This window comes from Fulmarus glacialis, unplaced genomic scaffold (genome assembly GCF_000690835.1).
Source record: "Fulmarus glacialis isolate BGI_N327 unplaced genomic scaffold, ASM69083v1 scaffold13972, whole genome shotgun sequence".
Lineage (NCBI taxonomy): Eukaryota > Metazoa > Chordata > Aves > Procellariiformes > Procellariidae > Fulmarus > Fulmarus glacialis.
The window spans coordinates 6,859-31,537 of NW_009195992.1; the positions used below are offsets into that span (position 1 = coordinate 6,859).

Genomic DNA, 24,679 nt, shown 5'->3' on the forward strand with positions numbered 1-24,679 from the left:
GGGCGGTTCGCGGCGGCGGAGCGGGACCATGGCTCTCCCGGGGCAGCCCCACATCCACCCGTCGCTGCTCCCCCAGCACCGTCCGCCCTGCAAGGTCCTTGTCCCCCTTCCTCTGCCCAGCTCCATCTCCCCCAGCCCCATCCTGCTTCCTCCTCCCAGGGGATGGAGCACCCAGGGCAGGCTCCGCTCCCCGGGGCAGAGCCAGCAGCCCCCCGCTACGACAGGGACCACGCTGGACTCGGAGGGTAGCTGAGCTTTCCCTGGGCAGACGCTCGTCGTCCGCCTGTTAGGAGCTGCACAGCTCCTCCCCAGGGAAGTTTATGAACCGAGAGCACTAAAACCACCTTCTTCCCAGGTACGATTATTTAATCCAGCAGCAAGTACCACGCAATAAGGGCTAACGCTGACGAGCTCTGGGCGCACGTAGTGGGTACGGCACGGCGACCGACGAGTCGCTGCGCTCCGCGATGATTAGACGCAGGCGTCCTGCTCTGCCGCCCCGGCTCACGCGGAGAAGAAGTGGAGAAGAGATTTAGCAAACTCCAGCGGACACCATCTTTTATGGGACTTTTTTTATTTTCCCAGTCACAAGAACACGTGTCATTAGCGACTCCTCCTGAAACGAGCAGCTGTTCTTTGGCCATTACTGCTCCAAAATTAACCAAGACGGAAGAATTCAATTGCATCCCTCCTCCCAGCCCTGCTGAGCGTGCACGATTAAGGGATTGAGAGCATCTTTTGCTCAGAGTTCACGGGCATCCTAGTGCCTGAGAAGGCATGCACGTCTCGGGTGAACCATGAGCACAAACACATAAAACCCCACCACTGCCAGGGACGGAGCAACCCAGGAGTGAATGTTATCGGCGGCAGCGCCGGTGTCTCGGTGACACTCAAAGCTGCTTGGCAGGAGCACAGCCAACAACCAGGAGGGAGGATAATCTCCAGAAGAGACAGCCCCTTTCTCGCTTCCGTTCTCAATCTCTGCGAGGATATTTCAAGGCCCCCCGAAGAACAAAAAAAAAGCCCGAGCAGAACCAAACAAAAATAAAATAAAGAAACAGGACACAGCCACAGATGAGGGGCAGCGCAGGGTCACGCGACACCTGCTAGCAACGGCCTTGCAAGGCAAGCCTGCAGCTGGGGAAGGGAGGGATCGGCCGTAATTCTATCAACGGCCACAGTAAACAAATAATAAATAATGTGAACCAGTAAACAAAGCTGAGGCATAATCACAGGCTTTGTCAGAGCTAAAACCGAATCCAAATTTATATCCTCACAACTAAAAAAAGTCAGTGCCCATAAATTTACATACCTTTGAGTGCAATGAATGGCTTGTTATTGGAACCGCGGACAATGCGCTGGCAGAAATGGTGAAAGCAGCCCTGTTTGGCCACTCACACCCCTCGTACAGGTGGCCAGCGCGGAGCCATCGCTGGGCTGCGCTCACAGAGCTGCATTTATTACTCCGAATGGGGAGACCCGTGCTCTGTCCTTACAGGGGACCCCAGCCCCCGCACCCTACCTTTCCTTTCCCTTTCCAAAAGAATAACTCCCACAGGGTACCACCGGAGCTCACACCAGGCTTTTCCAGAAGGCAAAACTGCAGCCTTTCTTGGGAAAAGTCCCCAGGATGCCGTGACGATGCACGGAGCTGCCTGGAAGAGACCCTGCTTCCACCACACTTTTTAAAAAAAAAAAAAAAAAACCACACTTTTTTAAAGAGGTGGAGCTGGGAGCAGGGCTGGGAAGCAGAACCCAAGCAGACACATACCTGGGATTTTGACTGAATCCTGGTCGATTCTGTTCTCCTCTCCGTCCAGGTGCTCCAAGCCCACCGCTTCTGTCTTCACAGGGGCATCCTCCGTTGCAGACAAGGTGGTATACGTACTAATAACCAGTATTCCCAGGCCAATCCACAGTATAATCTGCGCAACGTGCCAGAGCTTCAGTTAGCACAGCAAAACAAACGGGACTGCTCTGTACAGCATTCTTCGCACAAACTGTCTCCAAACAATTCAAAGCTCAGTGCAATTACACATGTCAGTAAGAGGGAGAGAAGAGGAGAGAAATTTAAGAGGCGAAAAAGGAAAAACAGTAGCTTTTGGCTGAGGTTTGTATTTGGATGTAGAGACATATGAATGAGAGCTTCAGATGCTGGAAGCTGTTGAAAAGTTAACTCCGGTATCAGAAGGGTCAAAAGCAAGTGGACAGGATGTAAGGATAGAAAAATGCATGTGGCAGACAAGAGTCCAGCTGCAAAGACTCATTCCCTGATATTTCCAGCAGCTACATTAGAATACTATGAAATCAGGTCTGGCTGAGAAGAGAGGTGCCCAACCTGTTTACAGCCTAGAAAGGTTGAGGGAGCTGTTTAAAAATTCTTATTTTTGAAAGCAAGAATAAGATGTCCACACACAAGTCCTGGTGGCCAGTACTCAAGAAGCTGATAAGAAGCAACTCACTGATTTCCAGAAAGCTGGGAACAAACAGAATAAAAATAGAAAGGCAGAATCTGGATCCTGTGGAGGGAAGGGCTCTACGAATTCCTCTAGCTCAAAAAGGAGAAAGTGACCGCCACCAAAAAGAACATTTCTACAGCTTATTATCTAATGATAAATTGACCTAAAAGGATCTAATTCCACATGAGCTGTAAGAAAGAATAAAAGACGCTCTGCACAAAAAAAAAAAAATCTCTGGGAGCACTAGCAATTCGCGGGGGTAACTTGAGAAGGACAAGCAAGACGATGCGCGACAGCAACAGGGGCAGAGGAACGTCTGCCCCGTTCGGTGCCGGGGCTGCCAAATGCCTGCCTGCTCCTCCAGACGAGAGCGGTACCAGTTCAAAGAGCCGAGTGGATAGGTTGCTGGCCAACAACACTGACTGAGGAGATTTAATTAAACTCTAATATATTATTTTTACCCAGTTAATCATTGCAACTGTCACAGTAAGGGCTTCTCATGGAACCTGGTTTGCATGTCAACACGTCAACGGCACTGTGAACAACTGGTAGGAGAAAGTCGGCAAGAGTTTGTGCTGAAGGAAGCAGGCAAAGAAGCGGCACCCTCCGCTAGAAACACGGGTCTCCCCACAAGCTCCTTTTCACAACAGACCATGGAAGCAACAGAAACCATCATTTGCAAAACAGAAAACGCCTCTGCAATGCTGGGAAGCTGAAAGTTTGCAGCAAAGTGGTATTTATGATGCAGCGATTCCCCCCCCCTTTTTTTTTTTTAATACATCCTGCGCTCTGAAATGCCAGGGATCTGGCTTATTTCTGCATACGGCAGCAAAGGATCCAAGACAATGCTGCAAACTGCATCTTTTCTTTGCACCTCATGGCCGCCCTGCGCGACCCTCAGAGCTTGCAGGCAGCACACCGCTGGTTCTCCTCTGCTTTTTGCCAGTTCCCACCCGCACCCCTGCTGCGTGCGTGCTGACTGCAGGCTGCTGGGGAGAGGACACCGCTTTCTCCACCACATGTCTAACAAGAACAACTCGCTATGCATGCTTCACAAGGCAAACCTAAGAAAGTCTCAATCTGCAAAGGAGAAATGCTGCTTTGGTACGCGAACTTGTTGCTGTCCAGTAGGAACCTCACAAGCTGCCTGGCCCCTCTGCAGAGAGGTGCAACACCCAGAGTACCGGTGATTCTGGCTTGGGCTGTGATACCACCTCACCAGAGGACCACATCCTGCGGGACTCATCCTCTTCCCCCAGAATCCTTACCCTGTGGCATTTACAACCCAGTTCACAAAAAGCACAACAAAAGGATGCTGCTTAGTGTGAAAAAAAACAGGAATGGCTACAGGGGACCACTGCTCCGACTGGGAGCTGCCGGAGAGAGAAAACTGAAAATAAAGGGGAGAAGTGAAATTGAAAGGAGAAGTTAAAACGTTGGCACCTCCAGGGCAGGGAGAAGAGGCTAACGTTTTCCTCTCCTTCCTCATGCTGAGGGAGATCACCCAGAAACGCAGGCCAGGGCGGTCAGAGCCTCGGGCCCAGGAGACCCCATTCTCAGCACACCGCTGCAGACAGACAGACGCCTTCAGAAGGAAAAGGTTGGCGGGACGTGAAGCAGCTCTGGACAAGGGACGAGCAGCATGGCCAGGGAGCAGAGGCCAGACCTTAGAGATGTTGCAAAGGAAACAGAAGTAAAATCTGCTCCCTGCCTTGCCGTGTGGGTGCACAAAGAGCAGATATCCTGCCATCCTGCTCGGGCCAAAAGCAGAGTCAGCAGGTCCCTGCCACTGCTGCCCTCGGCTCGGAGCTCGTCCACTTCCTCCCCTCACACAATCTACAGCCCCGGCAGAAATGCACTTTGCGACTGGAAGGCTGTTCTGGCATCTTCCAGAAACAACAGTGAGTTTCCACCAAGAGGATCTATTCTGGTGCCACAGGAACTAGGAGCAACGTGGGAGAGAAGGGAACTGTAGGAAACGGCTGAAAACATTAAGTGTTTTAAAAAGATTTTTGTTGTTTCTTATCTTAGTGGGGAACCACAGGCTTGAATGCCTTAGATTCAAACCCCTTTGATTGTTTAACATTTGGAGTTCATCTGTGAGCTTCCCAGAGCAGCGGGTACGGGCACATGTGGCAGTCAAAGACAGGCTGGGCAGCCCATGAAGCAGCAGCCACCCCTCACCTTCAGCTCCATCAGCACACCTCTTCCTCACCTACCCCATCAGCAACTGAAGACCAGAATAAAGAGGTCCACAGTTTGGCTTAATTCCACGGAGATACTTATGACAGGGAAAACCAGGCAGTTTGTACTCAAGGGACCACCAAGGCTAATTTGGCAATTGAAGGAAGAGGAACGTGGGGTGCAAGGACCCGGTGGCTTGAGGAACCAAACACAGGCAGAGCTGAAGAGCTGACAACCTGGAGCAAGGAGAGGGGCAAGACTGCAGAACAGTTATAAGACTGGTCCCACAGGAAGGATCTCCCTGCCTCTGAAGAGCGAACCTGCTGAGAGCAGAGACCCTTCTCCAGGGTCCTCTCAACATGGACATGGCAAGAGGACATGCAAACCCCTCTGGCTGCAGCCTCCTCCAACAAGCAGGTCAGCAAGGCAAGGGCCTGTCTCCCGAGAGGAGCGCTTTGAGCACAGACGGGAATTCAGGAGGGGAAGTTTACACGGCCGTTTCCTCTGCTGGTCGCTTTCCCTCGGCTGTCCTTCCTCCCAGAAGATAACTTGAACTTTGTACAGAAGTGTCGTTAGCTCAGACCACCTCCTCTAACCACGCCTGAGCCACCAGCGGGAAGCAAAAACATTGCATTTGTGTGGAGTGACGACATCCTCCGAACTGTACTGTTTTGGACACCGAGCGTTTGGAGGGACAGAGTCACGGCGAAGGAATGCAGAGCCCCGGTCACTGCCGGGTTCCTCTGCTGCGCTGCGACAGAGATGCTGTGTTTGAAGGGCTGTACCGACCAAAAACGCCTGCGGTGAAGGTGTGCTGGCCGCTGCGCTACCAGGGGAGGGCAGAGGGGAATCTCTTTTCCATCCGCACAGGAGCGAGACCGAGGGGTTATTTCCTGACCTCAAGCAGCCTCTCTGCAGCTCCTCTTCCCCAGCTGGGACAACAGCAACTCCGGCCTCCCTAGGAGGGGCCTCTCGGACAGGCTTGTGTCAACACTGGGAAGCCAACACCTTCCTGTTAGAAGTTAAACACTCTGTTTACAGACCTTAACGCGACCTTCAGCAGCACTCTGCCAAACCTCACTCTGTCCCCCTGCTCACGGCTCCCGGAGGGCAGCAGGACATGGACCCGCACCTTTACAGGAACACACTTGATGCTTAACCACAAGAAAGGGAACGCCCTCCCCAGTTCATTCACAGCTCTGCACGCCTGACTTCAAGCTTTTTAACTGCTCTGTTACCTGATCATCTTTCCAACACAGCAAGCCTTTCAACCAAGCCGCCCCCCAGCCTAGCCCAAGCTGCCGTCCCCAGCCTCGGCTGGCTGACGAGTGGCTGCGATAATTAACAACTCGCTGGCAGAAGCTGCCCATGCTTTTTGCTGGCCAGCAAACATCTAGGACTGCCCATATTCCTCCCCCTGGAACCCTCTTCACCACTTTTAATTCAACTCCCCTGTTTCGTAGCCTCAGCTTGCACCATCTTCCCAGCTCGGTAAATCTAAACTTCCTATCTCACCCGCCCCATAAGCTGCCCGACACGGGATTTTGCTGGGTGCCAGAGGTGGCCCAATAAAAGCAGCCAGTTCCCAGCAGCAGCACCGCAAGGGTCGAGATAATTCACGCAAGCATAAGGGCTGGAGTTGAGAAGGTCTGCTGCTTTGGAAGAAAGCTAAGGATGATGGAGGGAGAGAAAACATACATGTACACCGTTTAGGCAGGGAAAAGCCGGGAGGGACATCTATGCCCAGAGCTGGCTCCTTCTCCCCCTTGACTGCCACTTTTCACAGGAGCATATTTTGATGGAGTGGAGCGCCTGATCAAAGAAAGCAGGACAAAGACGGAGCTTCAGGGAAAGAATAAATGAGTCTTTGCAGAAGACCTGGAGGAACGAGGAGAGGGCGGGCCCAGAATTTGGCTCCAGAGTGGAGGCAGGGAGGTGCTCTGCAGCCTAGTGCGTTTCTGAAGGCAGGTGTGCCCTTGCTGCAGCACTTCAGAGCATCGGTCAAAGCAAGTATGCAAACTTGACAGGCGATGGATCATTCAAGAGAAGGCTGGACAGCTTGCTACCAGCCCCCTGAAATGCCAGGGTAACCTGGGGGCTGATGCTTTAGATAAGCCCTTATTCCTTTGTGGGGATTTCTGCAGGACAAACATCTTCACCAGCCTTGTGACCAGCATTTCAGGTCAAGCATTGTGAGGGCCCCAGTGTTCAAGCCCAGGCAGCTGACAGTCGCCTCTGGGCAGCCAGTCTAAGAGCTCAGCACATCCTAAGTGCAGTTACAAGGCACTGCAGAGAAATGTTCTGGCTCAGCCGGAACAGAAAGCAATTCTTGAAAGTGCTCTTTGTTTCCCTGAAAAATCCAGGCTGGCATTCAGACTCCTGCTTGGGGTTTCAGTCAAAAAAGTTAGGACCGAAGTGTCAGAATTCAGAGTGAAAGCTGGAAAGTTGGACTATTTCCTTGTCCATGAGAAGGCATGAGGAAAGAAAAAAAAATACGCCCTGCTTAAAAACTTCATGTACGTTTGCAAACCCACAAGTCATTAAACACAGAAAAAGCCATTAGTTCTGTAGGACCCACAAAAATGTCGTGCTCTCCCCCTGCTGACTCTGCATTTGCCGAAAACCTTATTCCCAGCCCAGCACTGTCGTGACTGGTAATGCTGGGGCAGAGGCCTGCTAAAAGGCAGTGGATTCAGTTATTGTTAGAAAAAAAACAAACCATGTTAATTTTTCAGCCCCACAAAAGCACAGTATTTGCAGAATCAGAGAGATCAAGCCCAGCAAAGAGCCACTTTGCTTCAGTCCCCGAGGAGGCCAATTCAAACTGGAGCAAAAGGAAAAGCTAAACTTCTAACAGCCTGTGAACGACCCCAATTTTTTAAAAATCAATTCCTGAAGCAACACCTCTATGTGTGTGTTCCTTTTTATTATTATTTTGGTTGAAACCAGAAAGTTGAGGGCCAGCAGCAAGAACCGCATCGCTGAGAAACTGTGTTTATTTTACCCAGCCCAGGTAGGTTGGGATGTAAGGCCCGTTAAGGTTTTATAGACTGCCTGGATTTCCCATTCTGTGGATACAGAACTTGAAGCCCACCAGAAGGCGGAAGCAGCCCACTGGAAGCAGCATTTTATGCACCAAGCGAATGCTTCGCTTGCTGCCGGAAGGACAAAAAGAGCTGGTGTTCCAGCACAGGGCAGGCCATGCTCTGGGCCAGCACCTCCTCCACTGCTGCCTGCATGCCCATAAGCGATGCTACTCAAAGCAGATGACCAGAACAGCTCCCACCTGTACTGGGCAGACTGGAGGGGGAGGCTGAAGGAGGTGCTGAGCAGTTTCTCTGCCGCAGTCAGATTAGCTATGTTCCCAGGCTCTGCAGAGGGCTTAGGGGGATGTCAAGCAGCATCAGCACTGACCTGTGAACAAAGTGCATTCTTGTGGATCTTCTTGTAAATAAGAGCTGGGCAGATAAAACAAATGAGGCTTCCCATCGTAGCACCTGTCAGGCCCAGGACTGTTTCCACTGGCAAAGAAAGAAGAAGAGAAGTCAGCAAAGGCCCCTCTTCTAGGACAGCCAGAGCAGCAGCACATGGCGGCTGAGTCCCCGGGCAGGCTGGGCCATCCCACCCAGAAAAGCAAATAAAAGAGACCAGAGAAAATAGCCAAGCAACCAGCCCTTGCCCCCAACTCCTCACTCACCATTCGGGATCATGATGCCTCCTACCATGGTTCCAAACACAACAGCCAGCGTCAGGGCCTTGAACCGAAGCGGGGGCATGTAACCCCCAGCAGCGAAGGTCCCATCTTTTTGCTGGAAGAGAAAGGGCGGGAGGGGGAGAATGAGTTTAGCTCCTGCATCACAACCCCACAGCTCCTAAGCAATTACCCCAGCAGGCTCCAGTACCTTCGTCACCTCCACGTTATGGTCTCCACAGAGGTGAATGCTGGGGGGGGAGCAGTTAGACGTGGTTGAGCAGTTTTAATACGCAACTGCATCTAAACCTTCAAAACAAGAGTGAAGGGGGGCACGGAGCCAAAGCTGCTGTTTCCATCCTGCCCCAAATGTGAACCGTACAGCTGTATCCGAATCCCTGTGCCAGTGCTGCAGCCGCCCAGCCTCAGCGAGCAGCCCAAGGCCAAGGGCATGAGAAAGAGCCGCAGCTGAGAAGGCAGGAGGGAGAACGGTCACACGGGGAAGAGCTCTGGTTTTGCTACAGCAAGGTGTCCCCTAACACCTCTGGGAGCAGGGCTATTCCCACTGCATTACAACACATGTACCAGCTCCTCTTGACGGAAGACACCCTGCCTGGATGGCAGAGAGGATGGTCGGTACTGCCGGGGAGCTGCTGATACTGGAGGTTTTCCAGATGCCCTCTGTTTCCCATCCCATCTCCACACTCCGAGCAGGAGGTGCAGAAAGCAGAGGACCCAGTAAGCCCACGTGCCCTGGAGAACCAGCAGGTCCCCGCTCTCCTGGCTGCACAGATGGGAGAGGAAAGCGAAGTGACAGGTTCAGAGCCCAAAGAGCAACGAGCAGAGCCCAGGCGAGAACCAAGTCCCTCCCAAACATTTCCAGCGCTTACTCCTCTGCACCCGCTGGCTTTCACCGATCGTCTTCCCCCATCCTTAGGCCCTCCCGACGTGAGAAAAGAGCTGGGGGCTTCTCACAGGCAGAAGTGGCAGGATTTAGAGCTATAAATTGCTCAAGTTTTATTTCCTGCCCTAAGAGGTTTCTATTTATGCAGATACACAAAGGCCTCAGAACATTCCCACAATCTCTTACTGTTATTTACTGAATGCCATCGGCATGCTTAGTGCCGTACAATACACAGAGGAGAACACGCTACTGCCACAAGGGACTTACAGTCTAAATCAGACAGACCAACTATAGTCACAAAGGCCGTCTGAAGAGCTGACCCTGGGAAAGGTGAACGTGTGGGAGAGGGCTGTATTCCACCACATGCTTCTGCACCAGACCGGCACCAAACAGCCAGGGGAGGCACTGGAGGAAGGGGACATCTGAACCCGGGGGGGAGAAGGCTGCTCAGGGGGCTACTGACAAAGGTGCAAGGATGAGGATAATAATAAAAGAGCAGAAATGAGGAGACACACACAGAAGCAAGAAGAAATGAGGCTGGGCTGGGCTCTGAGGCCAGAAACAGAAGCTTGAGCTAAATGCAAAGCAAGATCGAGTTGGCCAGCAAAAGGATGCCAGCTGGAGCAGCAGGAAATAAGGAGGCTCCTCTGTTTCCAAAAGCACATTTCTCCCCCTTTCTGAGGGGGAGAACCACCTCAGCTCTGAACTGTGTAACACTTCTGTGCGAGAGCCGAAATCCCCAGCAGAGCAGGGAAGTAGCAGCCACGGGACTTGGGGCGCAGCAGAGCAATAGCAGGCTTCAGACTCGCAACTCCAGCACTTCTGCCCACGAAATTCCTCCGCAGAGAGGACAAGAACCTCAGAGTACCAGAGATTAACCATTCTGCAGAGCAGGATTTACAGACTGCTATGGGCCTCCTGCTGCACCGTTACCACACACCAGGCACTTAGGATTTCACTGTCAGTCGAGGGTTTGTCCCTCCGGATAGCGAGTACCTACCACAAGTCAGAAATAGCAGTTGTCAACAGAGCCTCACAGAACCAAGGCACATTTGTAGCCCAGGTTGGCAGCCAGCAGCAGAAGCCAAAGAGTCACAGTAGCCCTTCAAAAAGCAAGTTTCAAAGGTGCACACCCAGGCAGCCGGCTGCTCCTGGCCACACAAGAGGATCTTACCTGCTGCTCAAAGAGAAGGGTGTTCAGCGCCTGTCTGCACGGGAGAATCATCATCGGAAACCCCACAGCTACCGACATCATGAATCCCACTCGAATCATCTCCGTCACAAGGTTGGAAGGGAAGTTCATTAGGACGTTCCCAGCAATGGCTTCAGTGTAACTCACGTAGCCAAAGAAGCCCACCTGTCCGGCAGGAGGGGAGGTGAGCGGATGGGGTTTGACTTCAAAGCACATTCATATCTGCTCTTTACAAAAGGGTGGAGGTCAGCGACCTCCCATGAGTTAGGACCAGACAGCCAGGGAGGGAGTGTGGGGCCACCTCCACGGGCAACCTGCCAGCAGCCCCAGCTGCAGCACCCCCAAAAGTTGAGACAGGTGGTTAACGAATAGTGGGACCTTCCTAAAAGCAGAGGCAAGTTTCTCACTAAATACAGGGGGCTTTCACAGAGGATGTTGCAGCGAGGGAACGCTACCACTGCCCGTGACACAGAGCAGTGACGGCCTGCTTGCTGCCAGGCCCATGGACCGGTCCCCTCCGACAAAGGAGGAGCCGTAACGATTCCCTGCATCGTTACAGGGGCAGGCTCTTCTCAGGAATTATTAACTCGGTTTTATTAACTGGTGCTTTATGAGGCATAACTTCCTTCACATCTTTCCAATTGCAACAGGCTGATAGAAGCTCCCCTAAACTCTGGGGGGGCATCTCCAGCTCCAGGCTGGGCCCTGGAAGGCAGATGGCAGTCTGATGCACATGGAAGAGCTGGGTCTCCACTCTGCCTCCGCCCAAGGAAATGTGCTACGCCGAAAATTTGGACTCTCCAAATGCCTCCTGCACTGTTTGGTTCATCACCTCCCATCTAATTTTGCTTTCAGCAAAATGACTTCTCTTTCAGGATAAATACAGATAAGCAGAAACCAGCCCCAACTGAAGATAAATCATCATCCCTGTTGCCCCTCCAGAGCGTGACTTCTGGCAAGGAAAGAGAAGGGGAAGTTTCTTACCGTAATGTAAAAGGTGGTGACCACGTTTAGGGAAGAAGCAAATATGGAGCTCATGATTTTAACAGACGGCTCATCCAAGCTATCATAGGTAGGCAAGACCTGACTGTAGAAAAGGGTAAATTATTTAAGGAAACCTTCTGCAGAGAGAGAGAAAAACCCAACTCCAGCACGTTCCCTGCCTCAGCCCAGCAGCAAAGAATCCCAGACACCTTCCCCCTATGGAGCATAAACACTCGCTGCTATTCCACAATTTATATTGCTAATGCCAAGAGATTTCAGAACACTCATAACTTTAAGTGTTGCAAAAATACTCCTGCTCTCCACACCCCACCACGTGGAGCTAAACGTGTGATGTAAACATTTTGGTTCAAAAGTGTTGCAAAATGAATGACCGTTTGTTCCAGTGAAACACCAGTGGCACCAGGCCAGGCAGCGCATTGGAGATTATTGTTCTTGGAGCTCTCTATGCTGATAATTAAAGCAACGCAGTGTTTACAGAGTAAAAGCAGGAAGAAGGTTAGAGCATCACACTGTCTAAAAGAAAAGTTAAACAAACAAAACTAAATGCAGCGCCTGTCATATTTCAGCGCTGCTGCTAGAGCTCAGTTCATAGAAAGCTGGGAGCGCCAATTACACAGGATTTGGGGTATTTACAGACCTGGAAAGCATGTGGAATGTACTTTTTGACATCAGGTGCATATTTTAGCAACTCATTAACCTCTTGTTACTTTAATTCAAGCGGCTACATCCTGGCTTCATGTTACTGAAGGAACTCTCACGAGAAGGGGGGGAGCATCCAGTTAGATGGGAAGGGGGTATCCCCAGCTCCAGTGGGCACAAAGCCATTAACAGAAAGTGTGTCAAGCTGAGGCCAAGCAGAAAAATCCTTAACCCTTAATCCCTTAACGTCAAACGGTTCCGCACAAAGGAGGTCGAGCACATCGGCTCGCAGGAACCCGTGAGACGCGCGGGGTCTGAGAATGCAGCACCGTGACAGCCATTTACCGGCAGGGAGTGAGGAGACCAGCTTCCCCAGGAGTCTCTCCATTTCGGATTCCTCCCTGCCCTCAACACAGCAACCTCCGCTAGATTAACCGACTATGTCCCAGACTTCAGCCCCCCGAGGGGAAGAGAGCCAGCCAAACACCCGGGCGCAGGAAGGAGAAGAAAGGAGGGAAGCCGAGAGGCTCTGCAGTGCGTGAGATGGCAGAGCCAGGCCAGGTTCGCATTAGTACAGGAGCAACGGCAGTGACACGGGGAAAAGTGCCATGCAAAGTCCAGCTGCGCCCAGGCTTCCCACGATCACCTATCGGCACCCGTTTGGTCAACTTGGGTTTGGAGGACCAGCACAGTGTCCCTCAAGCGCCCACGACACGCTGCTGGGCCCTCCTGACCATCACCACCTCTCAAGGCAGAGCAAGAGGACAAGAAGCATGCAACAGGCAGCACGTCCTGACACGCCGCCGGGGTTTATTTTTAAGCAAAACGACTGCACTGAAGGCCAGCGAAGGATCAGGGAGCCTTCCCCACATTATCTGTTACACTGCACCTCAAAGAGGGCACAAGCAGATGGTTCCTCCTGAGCAGAGAGCAGGCAAGTCGGCACAAGCATTAAGAGCAGCCTCGGAGAAAGCAGCCTCGCTTCAGAGATGGCCAGAGCTACCTCAGAGTATCTGTTGTCCACCTTCACTGTAGGGACCGCCTTGTACAGGCTCTCCAAGCACACTACTAACTCAGCCCGCAGGGAACTGATGCTCACAGAGGCAACGAACAACATCCTGACTTTTATTATCCCTGTGAATTCAGCATTTTTGCATCCATCTGCACCAGAATGGCCATCTGCAGAAATTAGAAGTTTTCTCCTGGAGAGCTCTATTGACTCCTCTTTAATTAGAGGGTTCAGTGACTTGACCAAGGTCACGCAAGGAGGCTGCAGCAGAGGTAACCCTGGAGTCCTCGCACTCCCAGCTCTCAGCTCCACAGCAAATTGCCATGCTACATAACTGTAGAGGAGTGACCTACTTTGCAACTTCAGCAACAACAGGATAGCTTTTAAAGAGCGAAGGGTATTGAACTCACAAGTAAAGCAGGGTCAAGTTTTTCAAGCTAGAATAATAGTGCATTTATTTGTCCTTACTGTATGCTGCATTTACGTGCTGAAGGAAAAGGATTTCTGCTTTATGTTAGAATTATTTATTTTTTAAAAAGGTGATTCAGAGGTTAGCAAAACTAAACCTACCTAGCTGAGAATATCGTGCTTATAAAGAGTGCCTGGACTGGGGACAGCGTATTGCCCTGATGCTTGGAAAAAACGCATAGCTTTAGGTTCAGCTTGCCACGTAAGTGCTGTAATGGAGCCTATATTTAGGTACGTGGACACTGGTCCAGGCCAAACGACTTCCCTGCATTTCCAACTCCCAGAAAAATTGTGCTGGGTACTGTGTGGCTACCATAAGAAAAAAAAAATTGGAATTTAAAAACTCTAAAATGTTAACTAGGTAAAGCTGTAAAAGACTACAACTCCCTTCGCCAGTTATAATGGAGACATTAAACAGCAAGACTGGAGCGTGTTCGGGTAGGAACCGAGCTGCCAAGAGAGCCAATAAGTGGAAAATGATGATTTGGATTTTGCGTGTGGGTGTAAACACAGCAGTCTGAACAAATTTTATCTGTCACATTCATTTACTGTTGGCATGCTACCCATTTGCTAGAACTACAGGGGGGAAAGCCCGACTCTGCCAGCCTTCCAAATGAGGATAGTCTTTTCCGTGTCCACATTTGGATTTACACTTCTATTTAAAGTCTGTTACTATTCTGGCCAGGCACGTATTGCTCACTTGCCATTTTGGTGCAGGAGGTAATGCTGCTAGAAATGTGAAAATAGCCTGGTCTGCCATCACGTCCTTCCACGTGCCAGCGGAAACCCTCATTAAAAGCAGGTAACTGGAAATGTGCAAACAACTCTCCAAAGTCAACGACTGTGTGATCTTCTGAGTATTCTCAAAGAAATTTGGGGAAACAGAGAGCAGCCGTGAGTGTACGCTACCCTGCAGGGGGCCCTGTGGCCATTAGGCGACACAGCCCTGCTGCCTTTCCTGGTACTAAATCATTCCCTTCAAGAAACAGGGGAAATTCATCACTTCTGCAGCTGTACCAGAAGCAACGTGCATTACACTGAGGATCTGTTTGGCCCAAATGATCTTGTGTTGCTCAAGTACAATAACTCCCAAGTGAAATATAACTCCCTCCCCCATCTAGGTAACAAAAGGGTCACAACTGAATGAGATGCTGTACTTCAGTGGGCTGTAAAATATTTTGATTAAAATAAAATAGGAAACCAGATGGTATCTATCCCTTGCAGATCCTCATGACCCTCTGCCCTCACAAAAACTCATTGCGCACTACAACTGCCAGAAGTGGGAATGGCAGATACTTACGACTGACAGGCGAAAGACATGCCAAAGATGGGGATGCAGCGAAAAATGCCCTCCCAACGAGTGTAACTAACTCGCTGCAGCCACTGCCCGCTGAAGAGGCCATGCTTGAAGGACGACAGCACAATCTGTAGCCAAGAGGAAGAAAAGGGGTTAAGATCCAACCCGAAACAACTTAATGGCAGCAGTAATGCCGGTGCTGGGATAAAAGGCAGAGTGTGGCAGCTCTGCGAGGAACAGCTTACGCTGCCTACCACAGCCCGACCTCTATTAGTCAAATTCCCCAGCTCCCCACCCCACCCACACACTTTATTAAAGCTCCCAGCAACCTCCATAGGCCCCTTGCCACCAAGGATCCCAGGGTGTATTTTAAAAAATCTATGACATTCCCCCCTGTTTGATGCCATCAGACATCATAGCACGCACCAGGGTGGAACAATTTCCACTGACACATTTAACTGGGAGAATTATTGTTCCCAGCAATTTCTTTTGCACTTTTTTAAACACGTTTTTAAACCCAAACGGGAAGCGAGATTTGCTTTGGAGAATCCTGTTTGACAGAGAGAGACAAGGGTTCCTAAAACAGGACCCCGCCTGCACACTGCTACTCCAGAGCCATTTAACAACACCAGTTCACCAAAGACAAGGATAAACTTCATGAAAACAGGGGAGCGAGGCACCCAGACGAGGCCAGGGGAGCTCTTTTGCCATTGACAGGGAAACTGGCAGGCATTGGGTTGCACAGGAAACAGAAGGTAAATATGTCTGAATGCCTGTTTATAATATCACCTGAATGGGGGTTTTCTAATCCCCAGAGATTATGTTTTAGTGCAGCCAACTCTCATGAAATGTTGTGGTTTTCTTAAAGGCACAGCTCCTGGAACACGGCAGTTTTGTAAAACACTCATTTACAGTCTCCAGCCTCCTTACAGAGGCAAGCTCAGAAGCGTGACCCAGCACAACCTACTAAAAAAAATGTTAAGTGGAAAGAATTTCCACACCTCCCTTTTCTTCCTTTTGTTTCAACTCTTCCAGTCCTGAAATTTGGGAGAAACAGGTGGGGCTCCACGACCAACCACATGAGCATCCGTGAGGTGAAACCTGAAGTCATTAAAAAGCAAGTGAAAGTCTCCACCCCTCAGTAAATGGTGCTATACCACGGGGCTTGGCCAAGCCAAACAGGGCCAGCTTTAGGTAACTCTCAGCTTACCCTACTTAATCTAAATGGTCAAGAATCCATTCACCTCAGTGAAGAAAAACTTTTCTAGAAATATCTAAGAACAAGTATACGCCATGTACCAGGCTTAAGACTTTACGAAGCTTTCAATGCGCAAGAAATAGAAGTGCTGGTGTCTAACAAATAAAACTACTTGCAGCCTGAAAGACATTAACCATCAGCTGCAAAAACGCACGCAAAGTATATGCTTGAGTTCTTAACAAGAACTGCCTTCCCCCTACAGATTAGAAGGATTGAGGTTTTCAAGGCAAAACACTAACACAGGATGAAAGTCCTTCTGCTTCCAGGCACTCTTCCCCACATCTTCCATCCTTTGATTTAAAGTTCAGAGCCCTAAATTATAAGACGCCAAAAAGCAGAATAAACCACAACTCGATTTGTGGTTTATTATTATTTGTGCCACCACAGTCCCTCGCATTTGTAATAGCTTACAGACCCGCTGGCCAGTTTCGACAGTCTGTACCTCCCCACCTCCACCAGCTCACGAGCACAGGCACCCAGGTCACTCATTATGCCCGGCATAGCAGCACTAATTATCAGGAAGGACATTTTAAACTCGAGGCCTGCACCTGCAGGCTGTCCCAGCGGGAACATCTGTGTTAAAATAATAGGAAAACAGCATTCCCAGCGTCGATACTCACCACAAACATGAACACCGTGTAAAAGATCAGAGCCATGGCACTGAATGACTGTATGGAGGCCATCATGTTCCTCTGGAGGCTCAGTGGAAGTACAATGCACAGGGAGACGGCAAAGAGCAGGACTATCCGGAAACTGCCTGACACCTGGAAAAGGGACCTGCATAAAGAACTGGAGCACGGAGGATACTCAAAACACCCCACCAAATTAGCAAACCCCGATGTGGTTAATTTTTCCAGAGTAAGAAACAATGCAAAGCCAGGATCGATTTCAAATGTGAAATTCTGCTTCTGTACGTATTTAAAGATTCGATGCTGAAAGTTTGCCATTTCTTTGGCTAGGTCTGTGATTAGCTTATACAGTCACTGGGTGCCACTGTTGCTCTACACAGTGCGTGACAGGTCCATCCTGAAGTGGAAGTATTTGGGGGGGGATGGGGGGGTGTTTAAATGCTATTCCAGCACAAGCTATTCAAGTATTTTCATGTAATTGAATAAAAACTAAACTTACTTGGGAAACAAGAGATTGAAGTCTTGAAAATTCTGATCCAGGAAATTAATCAAAACCTCGCATTGGTATTTATTATAGCAGAACACTCTGAAATGCTAGGAAATATTTAATACCTAATTTGGCTGCAGCCACAACGCATCTTTTTAACTTCACAGTCCCTTAATCGGAGCTTAGCAGCATCAGGCAGAGCAGATAACAGCCCCGCCAAAAATCCTTCCACATGTCCATTTTGCTTCCCCGCACGGCCCTCACGCCGGCTCCGAGCACCGCTGCTTACAGCTCTCCAGGAAGAGCAGCAAGAGCCTCCTGCCCACGAGGAGCACCTCTCGCCTCCACGCGTCTTGAGCCAACACCGGGCTCATCACACAGCTTATTTTATCTTAAAGCGGAGGCAGGCACACAGTAACTTTGGCCACCAAAACAGCAAGCGACAGGACAAAAATCCCTCCTGAACTACAGGGCTGCAAAGGGGTGAGAGCTCGGACAGAGGAACTCTCTGTCACTACCCATTGGGGCAGGAATTAAGACAGGAAGCATCATCTCCTCCAGGAATCTGCTCCGGAATTAATAAGAGACCAAGTTAAAAAGAATTCCTTTGCTGGAAGCGCCTTATTGGAGGTTTTACACATCTGATTGTTCACCATATGTCTGGGCTTCCAGGACTTCATAGAGCTAAATGCTCTGTGCACAAGGCGTGCCGTTAAAGCTCACCATGAGGTGACCCCACAACACCTCGTGGGCTGCTGAGCACGCTACTAAGGCAGGACGTTCTTTGCTGTATCTAAGGCACACACGGCTCGATGCAAGAAGTGGGATCGCTGTCTGCGTTGTAGATGTGATCCAGTGAGGATTTATTTACCTGAAATCCAAGCAGCCGGGCAAAGAAATTGGACCCCAAATCACCAATGACAACATAGAAAGCAATGCAAGTTCCCAGCATCAGCCCAATCATGCTGCAAAAACAACAAAATACACGCAGGTTAGGAGGCCGGAGCAGGAACCCTGGAACGCAGCTCCTGAGCAGGTGTGGGTCAGCAGCCACATTCGCAGCGGATTTGTACTCTGCAGCCCTCACAAGAGGACGAGGCTTTGTTAATGCCAAGGCTACCTTAGAGACACTGCCTGGGACTGCCGTAACCGAGCCTGCGGCGACGGGGCCCCCACCGACGACACGTGAGCAGTGAGAACACCGCTACGTGCCCTGCGTGGAGCAGGGCTACGGTTCATAGCTGGGGGCAGGAGACATCCTACACACACTGCAGCCGCTGGTGAAGGGTGAAGACAAAGGTTTAGCACCGACAAGGTCTCAAGGGCTACACCCTGCACACAACCGCAACAGCTGAAGATTGCTTAGGATCCTACTGCACCCGCCGTTTACCAAGGAACATCCAGAAGAGTTACACAGAAACAGCTAAAAGGGTACATTTAAAGTGACTTAAAAACGTGTGCAGCCACTTGCTTGTGTTCAGAGTAGAGCAGCCTCAGCGTGCCTTGCTTCAGCGTACACCCACCCTCTAACACAACCTTCTGGCCTTTCACAGTGGAGACAAGCCCCAGGTTTTGCTGAACCCACACGGAAATACACATTTGGCAACCAGTAGTAAAGTAGGTTTTCTGTCTACAGGGATACAGTGGGCTGCGAGCGAGCTCTCACAGCCACGTGAGCGGGCTGTGCATCGCTACTGCTGGTGGAGAGGAGGACCACGCTTTTACCCTCAGGCTTGTGAAGGGCAGGCCACCAGTTCTGCATTCAACCCTAGTAAAATAAAAACCAGAGAACCTCCACCCACCTCGCGTTCACACCTAACGTCTTGGCTAGAGATGCCGTTCTGGTAACAGCCCGTGCATGGGTTTAGCTGCCGTTTGGAGCCACAGAAAAAACAGACCTTGGAGATGGCAAGAACTCCTTTGTTTCTCGGAAAAACGTTTAAAAGAATCAGCAAGAGGTTCTCTCAGCCCCACGCCCCGCAGCAGGGGCCTACCATGAAAGTCTCGATACCAAATCGGCTCTCAAACTTCTTTCCACAAAATGGACCACACTTTAATGAAAAGATTGTCTTATGAACTGCTTCTCCTCCCATTCATGATTGCACGGACCACTTTCCCTCCCAGTTCCAATTATATAACATCCCTCTGGCAATTACAGCAATTGCTTGCACGGACAAGTAACATCTGAGAAATATTCTGTGTATTTTTAGTGTTCTGCAGAAGTTTGCAGCTGGGAAGAGGGAAGGAGCCAGCACCACTGACTGGCCTGGGCTCAAGACGCCTCCACCAGAGAATATCTGCTGGAAAAAGCAGTGCTGTAACGAGGTCCCATCACCCATCACGACTGCTCAACGAGACCTGCGAGGGAGCTTCTACTTGCATAGGGGTCACCTGAGGAACCAGAGTCTGTCCTGAAACGGAGAGAGAATTTCCCCCACGAGGCATCTCTTAACGCCTGGCATCTCGCAGGGGAAAGCGGCACCCGCTGTGAGGAGCGGGCAGGACCAGAGCAGCTAAAGGGTGGATCCGAGGTACTGAATGCTCTCCCTCCCACTAACTCACGGAAATCTTGGCAGGGATTTCACCCCTGGAAAACATCCACAAGTGACATGCCCATGATTTCATAGCACACGCAGCAGAGCGGGAGATGAGTTCATTCCCTGACTTCTCTGCTCCCACTATCTGGAAAGCGCTCTTGTCTCCACGCAGGAACGGGTGGGACATGCTGAAGGCGACACCTGCGAGCTGCGCTCAGGGGATCTCACTTACGCTCTTGTTCAAATTCTAGGTGGCAAGGAAGACTTCTGGGACCAGAGAAGGCAGGAGGGTAAGAAACGAGAGCCCAAGGGCACAAGAGGCTACAGAGCAGCATTTTTCATTAAAGAAAACCAAACTATTCAAGCTTTAAATAAGTAGCAGATTACCTTGTTTCCACCAACATTTTTCCTGCTTTTCCATAGGCATGAAATGCTGGCATAAGAGGAAAAAAAGTTATAGTTAGTCAAAGAAAGGTCCAGAACGTGGCACACACACGAGTCCGACATTAAACAATAGTGACAAAGGGCAGTGCAGCAGGAACCCACCGGTGTTGTGTTTTGGGGCTGTTTCCCTTGCCCGCCCTCCCACTTTCTTTTTCAGACATGCCCTCCGCAAACTGAAAACCACAGAAGACAGGAACAAAGATGAGGAAAAGATAGAAAGCAGGTTCTTCTTTTTTTTCTATTTTAAAAAAACAGTGGTGTGAAGTAGCAGTCACACATGGCAACCATTAAAAGAAAGTCAGCGCGGAAGAGAAAATATGCATGTATAAGATGCTGTGTGGCAAAAAGTTACTGCAGTGCAAAATTTCAATCAAACTCTCATTTTTATTTTTATCTTCCCACTATAGCGGAACCGCCTGACGTTGCTGGATGGGAGATCTGAGACGGTGCCCAGAACGTTCAATCCCATACCCAGAATACCCGGTACTCACAACCCACACCAAAGGGCTGCTGCCAAGAGACTTTTTTTTTTTCCCCCTCCCATACTTGAGTTGCAGCTTGTAGCAGAAAATGATCAGTAGTCTTTAAATCATTGTGTTTTTTCTTAAAAAGAAAATGCCAAGAAAACTTTGCTTGTATTTTTAGATCTTACTGGGTAGAATGGGAATTGAGACCTCCAGTTCCAAGCACAGACCACACACTGCCCAATTCTGTCAGTCTTTAAATGCAGAGGTCCAACATGAAAACCACCACCCTAGACTCCCTTTTGTCTTCTCTCAAGGTACAGCACACATTCCTGGAGGCCGCCAGAAAACAAACTTTATTCGCTTCTGGAAGCATCTTCTGCTATTCTAAATATTAACTTACAAAGTCTGATTTCTTTGGACTCTGCTTGAGCTAAAAATTGAGGAAACAAGATGTTCTCCCACAGAATGAGAAAAAGGCATGGCAGGAGACCCACAGCAAAAAAATAAACCAGAGCTGTTATGTGGGGTAGCACTGAAAATAGCCGATGGCTCGGTGACAGACCGGGTGGAACAGCCGCCACCAGGCACGCTGCCCGAGTGTGAAGAGCAGCCGCACTGCTTCGGCCTCCAGCTCTCACCTCGTTTGGGAGCTCGCAACAATAAGGGGAAAAGGCCCTTGGGGGGATCACTCACACAGCCAAAGGGCCAGGGATGAGAGAGAGGGGAACCAGCAAGAGGAAAACATCTCTCCTGGAGACTGGGACATTAGCGAGCCAAGCTCCAGAAGGGCTGCTGCTGCTGCACGGCTCCTGCGAGCTCCTTTTTTACGTCACACAAAGGTAGGTGCCTCCGGATAACGGCTACAGCTGCCGGCGATAGCCTGGGCTGGAGATGCTGAGAAACCATCAGTCTCCCTGGCTGTTCTGAAGTGATGTTCTAATGAGAACAAGCTTTCAAACGTTACGCCAGATGTCCCCATCTGGGGACACTGGAAAAATTGGATCCTTTATCTTCTCAAGGAGGAAGGAGATGATGACTGTAAAATAAATTGTACAGTCAAGCATCTTCAGAATGGGATCTCTAGATGCCTAACAAGCTGGGCAGAGCTGAATCTGCTCATTAACGAGAGAAGCCCTTTTAAACGAAGTGTGGTTACTAGAACGGGCAACCTGTGTTTCAGCACTTTTCTCTGCAGGGAGCGGAGCCAAGCTGACTCCCAGGGCTGCAGCGTGCTGCTGACGGGGTCGGTACCCCGCACAGGCAGTCTGCAAAGACTCAGGCCACTTCCAGCAGCTGTAAGGGCAGGCATTAACCCACCTCCTGGTTAAAGTCTGTCAGGGAACTGCATCCCGCTTCCCTTCTTGTCCACACATCTGCCTACAGCCCTTCCCTTCCACTCGGTGCAGGAGAACAGCGGCAAAGAGCAAAATATTAATACCCAACCCCTTCAGGCATAGAGCGCTGCCGAGCAAAGGCGTCTGGGCTAGGTATCAGCCTGCTACCAGCCTGGCTCTTTTGTAGCTCTAACGATCGCTCTCAATGTTCCTCCGGAAGGGACTGGCTGACTGAAGTTATTTTGCAAAACTTTCTTACGTCTTTCAGCACTGCCAAAGCCTCCCACAGAATCAACTGCAGGGGCTGCCAGGATCTCTCGCAGATGTACCAGGGCACAAGCCCACGGTGACAAAGGCTGTCTGTGTGGAGCTGCTCAACCTTGATGCATTAGGATGCATTATAGGAGCGCTGCCTTTCCTCTCAGGGCTGTCCCTCCCGGTGGCACCTCTCCCAGGGCAGAGGCGTTTCTTTCAGCACCAGCGTTCGCGTGCCAGGAAGTTTAGAAGCATTACTGGCTCTCTGTGTATTCGAGCCCCTTGGCTTCAGAAAGTGCAGAGGATCCCTTCTTCCCGGGAGACGCTCCAAGGTGGAGGGGACTCTCTGTACTTCGGGGAAGCGGCACACAAAGACGTGTTGTAAGGGGGCAGGGAGAAGCAACCCGGGCAGCTGGGCTGGGAGCGGTGGGGACAAGTCAGGCGCTACCTGGGGGCTCCCCCTTCCCTCCAGCATCACAGGCACAACCTCCGAGACCACACAACTTCTTGATCTTTTCCGTTTCTGGCAGATGTAACTCGGCAGAAGCCCAGACGTGCAGCCCGGTAGCAGCATCTCAGGCACTGAGGATGGAGGAAACCCATCTGTCAACAACACGGTCAGCGAGCGAGCCATGCGTTTCTTTATCTCTTTTACCAATGGCAATGTCAGCCAACTCTCTCCTCCCCCAGAGAAATAAGGGAAACCAAGTAAAAGATGACTTTTCCTGTCATTTCACATGCCAACAGAGAGGACTGGAACCCGACCACCTCCTCCTGCCCCCCAAGTTGGTCAGAATCAGAAGAGAGGTCACAAGCAGAGGCCAGCCCTGGCGCCAGCGCAGAGGCGACGAGCTCCGAGGCAGAGGGCTGGCAGGCTCTACCAGAAACCCACACATGAATCTTGCAGATGTTTTTATTTTCTTGGCCGCTTGGAACCTTGCGCGCTGTTTCCTCTCTGCTCTGCCATAAACGCGCACACAGCTCGGATCCAGGCAGCCCGAGCTCCATGCCAGGCTCTCCGCTGGCAGAACCCGATGTCCTCGGCAGCACACTGGGTGGGGAAGCTCGCGGCTTTCGTGCCGAGACCAATAATTTACACCAGACACCCGCTACGCCAGCTCCCGAAAACTTGGGTTTTGATCAGTCAGCGCTGCATCTCCTCCCCTGCCCTGCAGAGTCAAAACAATTCTGCGCCTATTAACTTCACTGTCAAGAGCAGAATTAAACCCTCGCGTTCCCCTGGGGACATGGGGCAGGGGGGAGAGACTGACAGAGGAACAAAACACAAATTGAAAACTACATCAAGAAACCATTTGCTATTCCAACAATATCAGTATGAAAATTGTAAATTAAGAGGTCAAAGTAAAACCGCAGTTAAAAAAAAAAACAAAAAAACAAGCCCTAGAGCTGAAAATTCTCACCGAGGCCGGGGTAGGTCCTGCGCTTGCTGAGATTGGCCGATTTCACCAGGAACATGCAGGATTGATGAGTCATCCAAGAACAGAAAATCAGCAGCAGAGCTCCCAGGACAATGCCACACTGAAACGGGAGAAGAGGGGGGAAGAGACAAGCGCAAGATGGACAGTCGGTGGCTCCGCACAGCCTTATTGCCGTCCCTTATCGCCCTTAGGCTCCCTCGCATATTTCCAGCCACGCTTTTGCCTGTTAAGGGAGTTCCCTCGACTTCAGAGCAGCCAGGAGAAACATGACGTACGAGCTCAATTTCACTCTCTCCGCAGCCCAAGGACGACACGGAGCAGCCACCTGTTTCCCAGAGCTTCCAGCCGCACCAATTTAAGAACCGAAGAGCAAACTGGGAGCCATTTGTGGAGCAGAACTTCCTCAGCTCCCCTTGTTCATCCCCCAGCACACTCCGCAGCTCCCAGCGGGTTCACACAGAGCAAAGACCGCTCCTAATCCCGAGGTGCAAACTCTGTTGTAAACTTATTTAATAAGAACTATTTGATAGCGTAAACTAATTACCAAGTTCACTACCAGCGCTGTCCTGCCTTACTGGTTCACGCATTTGCAGCGGGGGATGTTAATCACTGGACACTTTTTAAACAGGTGACTTTATACAGGCACAAGCGATGCCAGATTTTAATCGCAACCGCCCTTTTTTCTGCTGTATTTAACTGCGATGTGGCCGTAGGGATGGCAGCAGCTCCTGGAAAGGGGGAGCGGGGGCACAGCTCAGCATGAGGGTTTGCAAACACCTCCGAGCTGACCCGTGTTTATCACACAGATAAATTCTTTGATTTTTTTTCCCCTTCTACTCACAAGAAAGGCAGAAAATGATTCCTTGGAGACCTCACGACAAAGAAAAACACGTAGTTTGGTACAACAGACGTCCCATCTCGGTTTTTAGCGCTTCCTTCGCTGACCGTCCTCTACCCACCACCGCAAAACACTGAACCACC

The 24,679-nt window shown here is 50.5% G+C and overlaps 1 protein-coding gene across 1 annotated transcript in view; it reads right to left on the reverse strand.

The window, feature by feature from the left end:
- Positions 1-23,862, reverse strand: part of SLC38A10 (solute carrier family 38, member 10) — a gene marked incomplete at both ends in the record, with an annotated part of 30,590 nt that extends 6,728 nt beyond the window's left edge. The window contains 10 exons of the mRNA XM_009572053.1: positions 1,772-1,925; positions 8,058-8,164; positions 8,341-8,452; positions 10,413-10,595; positions 11,415-11,517; positions 14,852-14,976; positions 16,727-16,870; positions 18,094-18,187; positions 20,147-20,192; positions 23,681-23,862. Coding sequence (XP_009570348.1) covers positions 1,772-1,925; positions 8,058-8,164; positions 8,341-8,452; positions 10,413-10,595; positions 11,415-11,517; positions 14,852-14,976; positions 16,727-16,870; positions 18,094-18,187; positions 20,147-20,192; positions 23,681-23,862 — 1,250 coding nt within the window. The remainder of the gene's footprint in view (positions 1-1,771; positions 1,926-8,057; positions 8,165-8,340; positions 8,453-10,412; positions 10,596-11,414; positions 11,518-14,851; positions 14,977-16,726; positions 16,871-18,093; positions 18,188-20,146; positions 20,193-23,680) is intronic.
- Positions 23,863-24,679: the final 817 nt, after the last annotated feature.